The sequence below is a fragment of the Oncorhynchus masou genome, chromosome 33 (assembly GCF_036934945.1).
Source record: "Oncorhynchus masou masou isolate Uvic2021 chromosome 33, UVic_Omas_1.1, whole genome shotgun sequence".
NCBI lineage: Eukaryota > Metazoa > Chordata > Actinopteri > Salmoniformes > Salmonidae > Oncorhynchus > Oncorhynchus masou.
In genome coordinates this window covers 30,601,610-30,615,053 of record NC_088244.1, presented here as the reverse complement: position 1 = coordinate 30,615,053, position 13,444 = coordinate 30,601,610, and the positions used below count along the sequence as shown (strand labels likewise).

At 42.7% G+C, this 13,444-nt stretch overlaps 1 protein-coding gene across 1 annotated transcript; it reads right to left on the bottom strand.

Annotated features, from left to right (window-relative positions):
• Positions 1-465: 465 nt before the first annotated feature.
• LOC135528236 (calcium-independent phospholipase A2-gamma-like) lies at positions 466-11,867 on the bottom strand. The gene is made up of 9 exons (XM_064957184.1): positions 10,197-11,867; positions 9,828-9,977; positions 7,012-7,169; positions 6,792-6,886; positions 6,493-6,664; positions 6,306-6,363; positions 6,025-6,219; positions 3,630-5,735; positions 466-2,778 (listed from the first exon to the last, which is right to left on the bottom strand). The coding sequence occupies exons 1-8, from the start codon at positions 11,775-11,777 to the stop codon at positions 5,277-5,279; spliced, it is 2,868 nt and encodes a 955-aa protein (XP_064813256.1). The 5' UTR covers positions 11,778-11,867; the 3' UTR covers positions 466-2,778; positions 3,630-5,276.
• Between the last annotated feature and the right edge of the window lie 1,577 nt (positions 11,868-13,444).

Genomic DNA, 13,444 nt, shown 5'->3' with positions numbered 1-13,444 from the left:
CGTGCCTTATTGCTTAAATATACAGCACTGTACACTGTTACAGTATATCACCATCTAGCAGGGCCACAATAGGTTGTGTTGACTTACTTTCCAGTGGGACATCGATGGCAGTCAGCTGTTGCCATAACAGCAGTAATAGAATTGATCTGACCAGCGTCCTCATCTCTACAGTGAATGGCCTCCAGAGATCCTGTTGAACTGCTTGATGCCCTTATTTATAAACTGTTTTATAAGTGACCGATTAAGCAATTTAAGTTTCATGAATTCAAATTAAATTAAATATTGTGACATTTATAGGACCAATTGTTTTCTAAGACAATATTTTCCAGCACAAAACAACTAAATAAAGTGAAATAGAAAAATCTTTGTCGCACAATAGATCCACCTACTAACACATGGCCAGGACTCAACTCCAGTCTCAAGCCATTCTGAAAAACCAGCCTCCACAGGACTACATTATAAAGCTCTTGTTAGTTGCTGTATAGATTTATTTGAATCCCAAAGAAATACACACGTTGTTATCATGTAATGTCACTACTATTTTACTGTTCATTTCTAAATATACACAACATAAAGCGCGGCAAAACAGATCATTGATCAACTCATCAACAACCATTATCAAAACTTTTCCTCCTCTCGTTAGCTCATTACATCTGCGTTACCTTTCATAAGTACAATCCTTCAAGTAAAATCGCATCAGAGTTCTCTCTTCCCCATCATCTACAAGACTTTCCAATGCATTGAGTTTCTCCACAATTCCAGTGTCCAGTTAGTGCAGTAAACGGATAAAATCCTTGGTGCACAATCAGTCAGTTCTATTTTCTTGGTCAATCGAACAGCAGGATTCTGGAGAGACAGACTTCTGTCTGTGCCATGGCCATTCTGCCCACCCATCTCATGAATGAGCTCCCTACACCTACCTCACCAACCACATCTCTGTCCCTGCCTTTCTCTCTCTGCCTCTCTCTCTCTCTGCTTCTCTCTCTCTGCCTCTCGCTCTCTCTCTGCTTCTCTCTCTCTGCCTCTCTCTCTCTCTGCTTCTCTCTCTCTGCCTCTCGCTCTCTCTCTGCTTCTCTCTCTCTGCCTCTCTCTCTCTCTCTGCATCTCTCTCTGCCTCTCTCTCTCTCTCTCTCTCTCTCTCATGTATTAGCATAGACATGACATCAGTCAAAACATGGCATGGTATCAAGAACAAAAATAAAACTAGCTGAAACGAGTCACTTACTTCTTGTCATTGTTGCTAGCTATCTGGCCATCTAGAATCACAGCACACACATTTCTGCCCCACTGAAGCGTGTGCATAGTTTTTGTGACGTTGCCAGCTAACCCGTCTATGGTCTGTGGTCACAACCTTGTATACTGACTCAATATGATGATGCCTATGTGGAGGAAATTATGAGTGAAGCCAGACATCATATTTTGCATTCAACTCAAAGCTGTGTAAACAACAATGCTTTATCTCCATTGCAGTTCCACACCCTTCTCATGGGCTTATTAGTATTTACACCAAAACTCTGTAACTCACCAGCCAGCCCATAGTATGCACATAGTTTGCATGCTTATAGTTTTTGATGACGTCAGTGATGTGGGCCTTACTGTTGGCTGCTGAAAACTATTTTACATAAAAGAAAAAACTCTGGCATATGACCTTATCACAAAGGCTGTTACAGGGGATGAACAATGTTGATTTACAGCCAAATCAGAGGTGTATTTGTAACAAGCTGTGTCTGTTTTGTCTGATGCAGACAAACAAACTTCCTTTTGTGCGATAAACACTTGTTTGCACTACGGCCATCTTCCCACTATTTTCTCCTTCCAATATGTAGCTAATCAGCATTTTCTATTCCCATTCTGGACCACTCTGATACAGTCCAATCAAGCAAGATAAAAAAAAGGGGAAAGGTCAAAGTCATTCAGCCGAGGACCCTTCAGGCAAACTAAATGCTTTCTTTTCTAGAAACAGCACAGGACCCTTGAAGAGGCCTCTCTCTTTGTGAGAAACAAAAGCCATCTCAAGCCTCTCCACATAGTTCTGATCTGTGAGGGTGCCAAGGAATCCAGACACAGCACTAAAGCATGAATATACAGCATACTGCACTCTATGCTAGAATGGACCATGAAAAATGGCAAGGGTGACATGAAAACCAATAAATTATATCTGCATGTTTGTGCAAAAGATGCTAAAGGGTTTTAAATGATCTTTTGCTAAGGGGGCTTGGAGTCACAGGTCACAATCAGCTCTGACGATGACCTTGACATAAACCATTGAGGTTTTCGCAGTGACAGAGATAACAATGTCACAGGGATGAGAACAGAACTTGAGTATGGCTCAGCCTCATCTTTCCCACCACATCAATGTGATTGAACAGAAGTTGAGGCCCCTCAAAAAGGAAACAAAAGCGAAAAATGTTCAGCTACTTGGCTCTTGGCGTGGATTTCTCCTTTCCATGTATTTGACTTGAGCAGGGTTTCAGTCTGACCAGTGCCATGCGCCAGATTGCACGGTGTGAAGGGCTCGAGAGACGCACAGCTCCGTGAGGACAACAAGGTCTCTATGTCCCGTGGGTCCCCTTTGGCATGTGTGGCCAGGGCTTGGCTAGGAGCAGATGGCATGTGGGAGGATTTCTCCATCTCTACACAAGCTGCCTGTTCAGGAATGGAGACAGAGGCAACCCATCACTCAATACACAGCGTCATCAGCAGGAAGTAGGGGTTGGGAGGAGAGAAATTCCACTTAAGAGGGACCGCTCTATTCTTCTCATCATTCTCATTTGGACTCTGTAACAGTGCGTAGAAATCAAGAACTTATGTTATATTACAAATTACTGCATCTCTTCATTGCCATATTAAATACATAATCAATTACTGCCTTTAGCTGCCAGTATCAATGACTCTCAGCACTGCACATTTACATAACTGGAGGTTTAGATCTGCCGAGTATTGGACCATTCCATGTGCCATGCAAATCGGTTTAAGTATAAATTATAAAGAGCATGTAATGTTTCCATTTGAAGTACAAATCTTCAAATCAGAAGAAAATATCTCTGCAAATGAGGAGTACAGCTCCCTTGAGAAAAAGACCATTGGCAAAATTCTGACAGCACGCCAACAGCTTAGACCTACACGGAGAATCGTGGGAACTATGCTACATATTCACTCCGTTTGTCTGATACAAACGTGCTGATTCAGTGGAAGATGGACCCACCCTCTTCTCCAAAGTGGATGAGGTCTTTTAAAGCTTGACCCTGCCTATGGCTATAAGTGGTCTCAGTCAGAAACAAACAGTTGTCATGGTGTGTTCGTCAGAGAATAAGATCTTTACATAATGTCCATGTAGGACTTATGTGCACATGTCAATAGCCTTTCATGTATCTACTGGTCAAGTAAAGACATTCCATGAGAGAAACATTACTTTTTCTTCAAGCTATAAATTGTTTCTTTACAAAGTACAACAAGAAACCTAAACAATAGTGTTGTACTGAGCTCGTTAAGGCATGGTCCACATTCTTCAAAATGGGGTATTACATTAGTTAGTTACCAATGAGCAGCAGAACATTTGACAGGTTTCATCAAGATTTCTCTGCATTCAAAAGAATCAGATGAAATTCAAGGAAATAAAACAAAATTACCTGCGGTATTTCCTGTCATCTCTCTTTCCTTTTTGACAGATTTAGTTCTTACATTGAACAGCCCTTTTCCTCCATCGGTTTCTCAGTGGACTCTTCTCTGGTCTAATGTGTGTTGTCAGGAAAAACGGGCATTCTTTCCAACCACATGCAGGACACGTGTCAATATTTCATGAGGACTTCAGAGGTTAAAATCAGGTCAAACTCTGTTCTGGTCCCACGACTTGTCAAATGGGCACCATCTGATGTCCTTTGTGTAACGTGGATACAACAAACATTACGTCATCTCCATCCATTGTGACAGATCAGCTGTCACCATCAGCTGAAAAAGAGGCAAAATGTCTTCATAACATGTCATTTCTTCATACAGCAATCAGTCAAAATGGGGAAGAGGACTAGATCGAAGATGATTTGATGTCTAAAGTCATTTCATTTATTTTGTTATCTGTGCTTTTGTTGAGTGAAAGGCTGGGGGTTACTGAACTTGTGTCTTCTCTCTGGCTGCCACATGCACACTCACTCTCTCTAACAAGGCATTTCTGTCCCAAACCAAGTGTGTCCTTTATGGTGACTGACCAGGGTGGGTACAGCCTCTAGACGCAGGCAGGCTGCCATTAACCCCTCAAACTCCAGCAGTACAAAGTCAATACCACAAGCTGCTTTTTAATTGCTCAATTGTTACATCACCAATCCAAATCTGGGTGGGGAATTACTGGGTCTGAGATATTTCACAATTATGTGAGGGACAAGTTTGCTGTACACTTCAGAGCTTTTAAGAGGCTGAGGCGTCTTACAAAACACAGCATATCATTTTTCAATAATAATGTGTTTTTAAAAATATATAAATAGGTTTAACATTAACAAAATTTTTATAATAATATGAGATAACACATATCACTAGCAGCTACACAAATTCCCTCAGTGCAAACATCTTCAATATACGGTCAGTGCTAGACCTGGGTTCAAATAAATGTGATTTAAATACTTATTTTCTGTGTATTTGAGTATTTTCATATAACGTGGCCGGAATCAACTACTTCTATTGGAATTATTTTTCAAATTATTCCATATATATATATATATATATATATATATACATCCTTCTGCTTTAAAGTATTTTCAAATACCTCAGTTAAATGAGTGGGAGTGTATTTGAGTATTTTCAAATACTTTCCAAGTGTATTTCCAAATAAATTCCAATATTCAACTACTTGCCTTAAATTTGTTTTTACAAAAAATGAAAAAGTAATTGAAAAAAAAAAGTAATTGAAATACCCTAAATAGTATTAGAACCCAGGTCTGGAAGTGCAAATACACTTAACAATATTCCATAAAGGAGTGCATCCTCATTCATGCCAATACATATACAGTACTGAATATATATATATAAATTACTATGCAGTTTTGATTTTGCATACATAAATGCATGACAGACAGAGCCCTTCGCATGGAGTAACAGAGCTCCAACTATGTATTTCCTCATTTTGGTGTTCATATATAAAAACACGTACTTACACAGTCATTTAAACAGAAAGGTGTATGTGAGCATTTGGGAGGAAGGAAGAGTTTGCTAAAACGTAAAAAAAAAACAGGGTAAAACTACAGGCACTAAGTAATAAAACCTAACCTGTGACCTGTGACCTAGAACCCTCAAACCCAGCTCTGCTGCATCTCCCAGGCTCTCTCACTGACCCAGTCCTTGGTGTGGCTCAGCGCAGTGCGCTCCTGCCCCAGCACCTTACACAGCCTGGCCATCTTGGGCTTGTTCCTGTCCAGGTAGACCTGGGTGTCAGCCTGCAGCTGCTCCATGGCCCTGACGCTGCTCTCATCCAGGGATACCTCGGCACTCAGCATGGGGTTGAACCTGAAGTAGACGTTTGGGGCCAGCAAGTCGTCCAGGAGGGTGTGGACCCCCTCTGTGTCGGTGGCACTGCAGATCAGGTGGTTGATCTTGGCACGCAGGCTGGTGGAGGTGCCCGGGCTCCGCTTAGCATTGTCATAGCGACCGGTGCCGAGCGACAGGACACACTGGTAAGGCTGGTTGGGCCACAGGAGACGGCTCTCGTGGACGGCGAGGGCACAAGGGTTGTTTAGAATGAGGCCACCATCCTACAAAGGGACATACATTTTGAGTCAGGATTTGTTGGTACACGTTATGCAATGAATTTCATTGTACATGGGGCATCTCACTCTGAATGAAAAAACATTACAGTTTTGCACATATCTTTCCTATCAAGGGTCCTGTATTCCACACCCCTCTCAAACAACAGAAAGTGTGGGCAGTGCTAAGGGCAGTGCTAAGGGCAGTGCTTTTATAGCTGATTTCACCTCTATTGAACCACAGTCTCAGTCAGCATAGGCTATCAGAAACAGAGAGAAGAAGCCAATAAAGTCTGACCTGATGGATGTCACTGTGTAAGGGGAATTCCTGGAAGTATCCCGGGGCAGCGGACGACGCTCTAACGGCCTGCCACATCTGGTACCCAGACCCCCCTGCGTAGCGGCTGAGACGGCCTGGGCTGTGGTTGTAGTTCCTGAAGATAAAGGCCTTGGGACTCGTCCCCCAGTTCACCACGGCGCTCACCGCTGACACCTGAACAACCAGTTAGAAAAACACCATGGTCAATTTTCACCATATAAATGTAAGAATAGGTAACACAAAAAAGGGAGTGACATTACCTTGGGGCTCAACTCATCCCTGGCTGTTTTAATCAGAACTTGGTCGCCCATCTTCTCTCTGTAGGAGGTCCAATGAAATACAAACAGTACACAGATGAGAGCAGAACCATGGTTTGACATTTTAAGAATTCAGGAATTCTTCATTATGATTCAAGCACGGTTGAGTGAACAGTAAAAACGGGCATACCTCAGTATCATCTCCCAGGTCTCGGTGCTGTAGTAGGAGTGACTCCAGCCCATCTTCACTGTGCCCACCAAGGGGTTCTGACGGAACACATCCGAGCCAAAACGACGGTACATATCTGCACACTCCTCTAGAGAGAAACGGGCCAGGCCAAGCATGAAGGCCAACACTGCCCCTGCCACACAAAAGAAGGACAAACAGACAGGAAAGGACAAATGAGTTGCATGACAATGGTTACATGATTCAAGCTCAGGTGTCGTTTGGGAGTCCTCGATGTGTAGGTGAGTCAGGGTTTGTCTTACCTGTGCTCACTCCACAGATGTAGTCAAACAGCTGGTGAACCTGCTTGCCTGTTTCCGCTTCCAGCTGCTTGAGGACCTGCAGTGGCACCACCCCTCTGAAAAGAGACAGGGGAGAAAACAGAAAAGTGATTCAAGAGAAAAATGTGCTTGTACATCTTTATAGCAGTTCTAGTTCATTGTAATACTTCAGTAGGTTAACCATGAGGAGAAGGATCAGTACCTGGTGCCACCACCATCGATTGAGAGCACTCGGATTCCACGACCTTTGACTGGATCCACATAGCCAATCAGAGCCAAGGTTTCCCTAATGACACACTGAAGTTCCTGGTCTTCTCTATGGCTACGCCGCTGTCTTAAGAGCTGAACAGCAGCTTTCTCCTGGAATGAAAGGCATACTATTTGATTAGAGATGATTGAAGTAGTGCATGACTGGGAAAAAAATTACAACATAGGCATCATCATCTATAATCTTCTTGAATTATGGTTCTCTGGGTTGTGAGGAGGCACGTGGCTTGTCTCTGCAACTTCACTATTACCATTACACTATGTTATTATCAGTAGCATTTCATTATTGGTATTCAAGTTATTATTAGGTCTAAATTTTAGTCTTGTATACAATGTCAGATTGGAGAGGAATTCTGAGAAAAAAAATCCAGATTCCGATTTTGACGCACTAAGCCATTCACACCAAGTCTGATGCATTTTTCCATCCACTTCTCCAAACAATTCGTATAACGTCATCAATGCTGCTGCGGTCATTCTCTGTGGCAAAATGTTGTTCAAAGTGGCTAGAGAGGACACAGTAATGAGCGAAAAATCATATACTACTGGAAAAATAATATGCTATTGAAAATATTAAGATATATGCTATGCATCCGATACAGTTCGATGAATCATGAAAGGAGCATGGCTACGTTTCATTCAGTTGCACAACATTTAATAAGAAAGGAAACGCAAAACTGCCATCTGCTGTTATTCGTCGCACAAATGTCACCACTGCAGCAAGACAGATTTTTTCCCTGATTAAAGAGATGAAGGTCTATTTTAGGAACATTTCTGAATGGACATAAAGAATTTGTGAACTCATACACGCACACCAACCCACCGACCTAAAAGAATCCATCAATCAACGGACAGCATCTCACTCAGACACATAAGCAAATAACAATTGTCCTTTCCCAAAAACATATTTAAAAAGTATTAAATATCCGTTCTGTAGGATTTAAAAAAAATTGTCTACATTATAGGATGATGCTTAATCAATGTAGTCTATAATATAAATTGGCGAGGAAAGTTTTAATGGGGAGATAGAGGCAGCTGTGATACAGGATATGAAGATGTAATTGACAACCATTAGAAAATAGAAGAACATGCAGGCAACCTCTTCATAGCCGGCCCTAATGTCTTAAGATCAGTCTGTCCATTGCCTAAAGATCAGTCTGTCCATAGGCTAAAGATCAGTCTGTCCATAGCCTAAAGATCAGTCTGTCCATAGCCTAATGATCAGCCTCTCCACAGCCTAATGATCAGCCTGTCCATAGCCTAAAGATCAGTCTGTCCATAGCCTAATGATCAGCCTCTCAACAGCCTAATGATCAGCCTGTCCATAGCCTAAAGATCAGTCTGTCCATAGCCTAAAGATCAGTCTGTCCATAGCCTAATGATCAGCCTCTCAACAGCCTAATGATCAGCCTGTCCATAGCCTAAAGATCAGTCTGTCCATAGCCTAATGATCAGCCTCTCAACAGCCTAATGATCAGCCTCTCCACGGCCTAATGATCAGCCTCTCAACAGCCTAATGATCAGCCTCTCCACGGCCTAATGATCAGCCTCTCCACGGCCTAACGATCAGCCTCTCCACGGCCTAACGATCAGCCTCTCCACGGCCTAATGATCAGCCTCTCCACGGCCTAACGATCAGCCTCTCCACGGCCTAACGATCAGCCTCTCCACGGACTAATGATCAGCCTCTCCACGGCCTAACGATCAGCCTCTCCACGGCCTAATGATCAGCCTCTCCACGGCCTAACGATCAGCCTCTCCACGGCCTAACGATCAGCCTCTCCACGGACTAATGATCAGCCTCTCCACGGCCTAATGATCAGCCTCTCCACGGACTAACGATCAGCCTCTCCACGGACTAACGATCAGCCTCTCCACGGCCTAACGATCAGCCTCTCCACGGCCTAACGATCAGCCTCTCCACGGCCTAACGATCAGCCTCTCCACGGACTAATGATCAGCCTCTCCACGGCCTAACGATCAGCCTCTCCACGGCCTAACGATCAGCCTCTCCACGGCCTAACGATCAGCCTCTCCACGGACTAACGATCAGCCTCTCCACGGCCTAACGATCAGCCTCTCCACGGCCTAATGATCAGCCTCTCCACGGCCTAACGATCAGCCTCTCCACGGCCTAACGATCAGCCTCTCCACGGCCTAACGATCAGCCTCTCCACGGCCTAATGATCAGCCTCTCCACGGCCTAATGATCAGCCTCTCCACGGCCTAATGATCAGCCTCTCCACGGCCTAACGATCAGCCTCTCCACGGCCTAATGATCAGCCTCTCCACGGCCTAATGATCAGCCTCTCCACGGCCTAATGATCAGACTCTCCACAACCTAATGATCAGTCTGTCCACAGTCTAATGATGAATAGTCAGACACATCCAACCTGTTTTAAAAGAAGACCGATTTATTTATTTACTAGCAGGCAATGAAAACGTGAATTGTATAAAAGAGCATCAAACGACAGTTGGAAAGAGGAGGATATATAGACAAAGTTAGCAAAACTATTGGTTATAATCATTACTAAACACTCCCGCTATTAGATAACTTTATTTTCATAGAGACAAACTTTAATACAAATAAATAAAAAATTAATGTAGACTTATTTAAATGGTTTTACTGGTTATTTTATTTTCATGGCCGTCTTCATCCATAACTGTAAGTTACATGGTTATCAATTACCGTCACAACCCTATGCAAACTCTTAAAGTACTTAGTCTTGTAAAGACATTCAATGAGGTACAAACCTGCCAGACCACTGCTTTGCATCCTGGGTGACGGATAAGGTGTGTGTTGAGCTCATCGACAACTTCAGTGATGGCCTCAGGAGAGAAGGCCTGTTGTAGACTGGACACCAAAGCACGGGTCATCTCCTCTGCCTGTCTCCTGCCCATCACCTGAGGAAGGAATGATCATATTGAGAGCTAAAGGAGGATATGCTCTCTGTTAGTTTTAAATTCAATCAGGTAAAATGTGGTAATATCAATATTTCAGTATCTGGTTCTACAATAGAAAAAAAACATGTTCATGTTAACCTGGTTGATGTAAATTCATCTAAAAGCAGAAGCAAGCACACAGATAATTTGCATTTCCTGGTTGTGTTGAAGGTGACTCACCATTCTTCTAAGTGTGGCCTCACTGAGCATAGAGGCAGGATGGGCCTGGTTGCTCTGAGCCCAGGAGCCCCCCATATACCCCCCCAGGAGGCTGGGGATGGCACTACTGGGATTGAGAAGGCACTCCATGAAGGATACAGCAGGCTGTGGTTTCGGAAACCTAACGGATCCATACTCCATCTCCCATTCTCCCCTGCGTTCCTCGATGGGACCTCTTTCTAACTCCTCCTCCTCCACGGCATCATAGCTGCCTTTGAAATAGCTGTTGACGTAATTAGCCATGTATGCATAGTTCTCACCGAAACTGGTTGTGATGTTACTGATGTGGAAAAGGGATTTGGGACGGATGGGTGGATCTTCCTGCTTTAGCCCTGTGGCTGATTGTTCATGTCTGGAGGTAGAAGATTTAGAACACTGCTGTTTGGCATACGTCCTGCTGTTTGGCATGTGGTCCGCAACCAGATGTTCTGTTTGAGGTGGTGGTAGTTCAGTTTCGTCTGTAACGGTTTTGGCTCCAAAGTATCTGTTGACGTGCTGGGCAAAGTGAAGGTAGCCCTCTGCCTCTCCCTCCCAGTTGTTGGAGATATCAGCACGTTCAATGGCTGGTTTCTGAATGGCTGTGGTCTGAGCTGCAGCTGCACTAGTCTTTAAATGAGCCGGTTCAGTTTCCTTTACACTTTCAATGTAACTGATTTTTAGTGTTTTCCTCCTCCTCCTGGTCGACACTCTGCTTGAAGCCAGATCCTCCAGAGTCTCTTCCAGAGTCGAACCTAGGACGTCCTGTGCCGAACCTTTGGTGAACACTGACTTTAGGTGTTCATGTGATGAGTTTATGTGATGAGCAACATAACTGTAACTTTCCCCAAACCTGGAGGCAATGGAACTGATGTGAAATAACTGCAGTCCACCATATCGCTGGGGGGCGGAGCTTGTCTCTGTCTGGCTGTCTGACGTCTCAAGATCGTTTTCATTTTCCAAAGGCTGCTGTGTTGTTGTCTCACTGTCCTCCCTGGCTGCCCTGTTACTTTGACTACGCCTCTGTGGCCTGCTGCCCAGACTCTCCTGAGTTGTGACAACAAACCCCACATTCCCAGCAACAGAGGACAGCTGGGTCACATCCTTTCTCTTGAAGTAAATATTGATGTGTCTGGAGAGGCGATTAAAAGAATCACCCAGACAAAGCATGCTCAACTGAAACAATGTCTGGCTGTCCTCCTGAAGGCTGTCCTCATGAAGGACCCCGATGGGGGCCTCCGCCTTCAACACATTCCTACTAGAGGTTGAGTAGACACGGGCCGCCTGGGAGTATCTCACCCCTCTGGTACCACCCTCAAGGAGGTACTCAGCGGTCAAGCTCATGTGTTTGAACCTCAAGCTCTTGGGGGCTCCTTTCCTGGCAAAGCTGGGAGGCAGGGGAGAGGAAGGCAAGGAGCAGCTACGGAAGTCCAAGGCTAGGGGTGTCTTGGCCAGGTGAGGAAAGGTTCTAAGGATGGTTATGAGGTACCTGAGCTTGCAGAACAGTCTTAACGTCCTCCCTCCCAGGTGACACACACACAGGTTTATGTTGAGGAACCGAACCATCTTTAGCTTGGATGTCGTTGGCTGGGGACAAAGACACCCAACAGTGGGCTAGGAGCTGGGCCTGTATTGGCTTAGGCTTAGATATCAGAATCATTTGGTCCCTGTAAAATACAAGAGGGAGAGGTAAGCAGGTGCTCCCACCAAAACTGGGATAGCTCTAGTTTTAACTATGCTTTCTGGAAAGAAATTATTTTCCCAGGGGAACAAATAATTACTTTTGAGGTAACTACAACTATTTGAATAACAGATCCCCAAACAGTATTACTTCTGTAAACTATTTGAATACAGATCTCAGAAAGCAACTTCTTTTAAAATGATTTGAATACAGATCTCAGAGAGTAGCTACTTCTGTAAACTATTTGAATACAGATCTCAGAGAGTAGCTACTTCTGTAAACTATTTGAATACAGATCTCAGAAAGCAACTACTTTAAAAAAAATGATTTGAATACAGATCTCAGGAAGTGATTGCTTTTCTGAAACTGTTGGATTGTTTGCCTTCAACTAATGGCAGGGCTGAATGTGGAACTGCATGTTGAAGATATAAATATAATGAATAGAGGACACAATATTCTATACTATTCCAATCTGACAGATATATTTGAAGAGTTTCGTTCCACAAATCTATATTTTAGTATTTTTTTGTGTGTGTAAAATATTACTGTTCTCAGATTCTTAAAGATTCTTAATTTATATATTTTAGATGTATTAAAATGGGTTTTGTTGCAAAACGTTATATATCCACTGTTTGGCTGAAATGGAATGTTCGTATCATGTCAATTTGACTTTGATATGTGATTGTCTCACCTAACTATTTTAAGATTAATGCACTGACTGTAACTTGTTCTTGATAAGAGCATCTGCTAAATTACTAAAATATCAATGTAAATATTTTACATACAGATCTCACATTACTGCAGTGATTCATTTTTGTATGTAAAAAATATTGATGTATCATTTGTACAGTTCTTTATTAAAAAATATAGTTATTTGTGACATTTGACTGTGTAAAACCTCCTAGCAGTACTACTTATTTCTTTGAGAGTGAGGCAGATGGCGTTTTGCAACCATCAAGTGATAGATTTCAAACAAATTCATGTCTGTCATTGAACAAATCCATTCCATCTCCTTCAAAGTGCTTTAAACAATAAAAGCTATAACTCGACAACATTTCTGAAAAAAAACTAATTTGATCTACACAATACATTTCTATCTGAACATTTTGTACATGTCCATTCTCCCGAATATATTTTGTACAGATATCTGTTCTTGTTTCAAACACCATATATAAAGGGATAGTTTACTCAGCATACAAACTAACTTGATTCTCAACCTACCTTGTATTTGATTCAAGAAAGCAGTTTTGGGATATTGAGTTTCCTTTCGACACTTAATAGGCGTATTGTTACAGTTAGCATTCTCAGCAAGACAACATTCAAACGTTATTGTGCCTGTAATAAAACTGTCATTATTTTTGGAGCAACAGTTTATTAGCATGTTGTTACATAATATTTTGGACATAGAATTTGAATTGCCTAGCAATGAGCTGAGACTTTGACGGTTCCTTATTCCATGTATGTAATGACTCCATTATTATGCAATTATAAAGACATTTCCAAAGTCCTATGGAACAGGAACGTTTCAGTTACTACACTTTTTTTTTACATG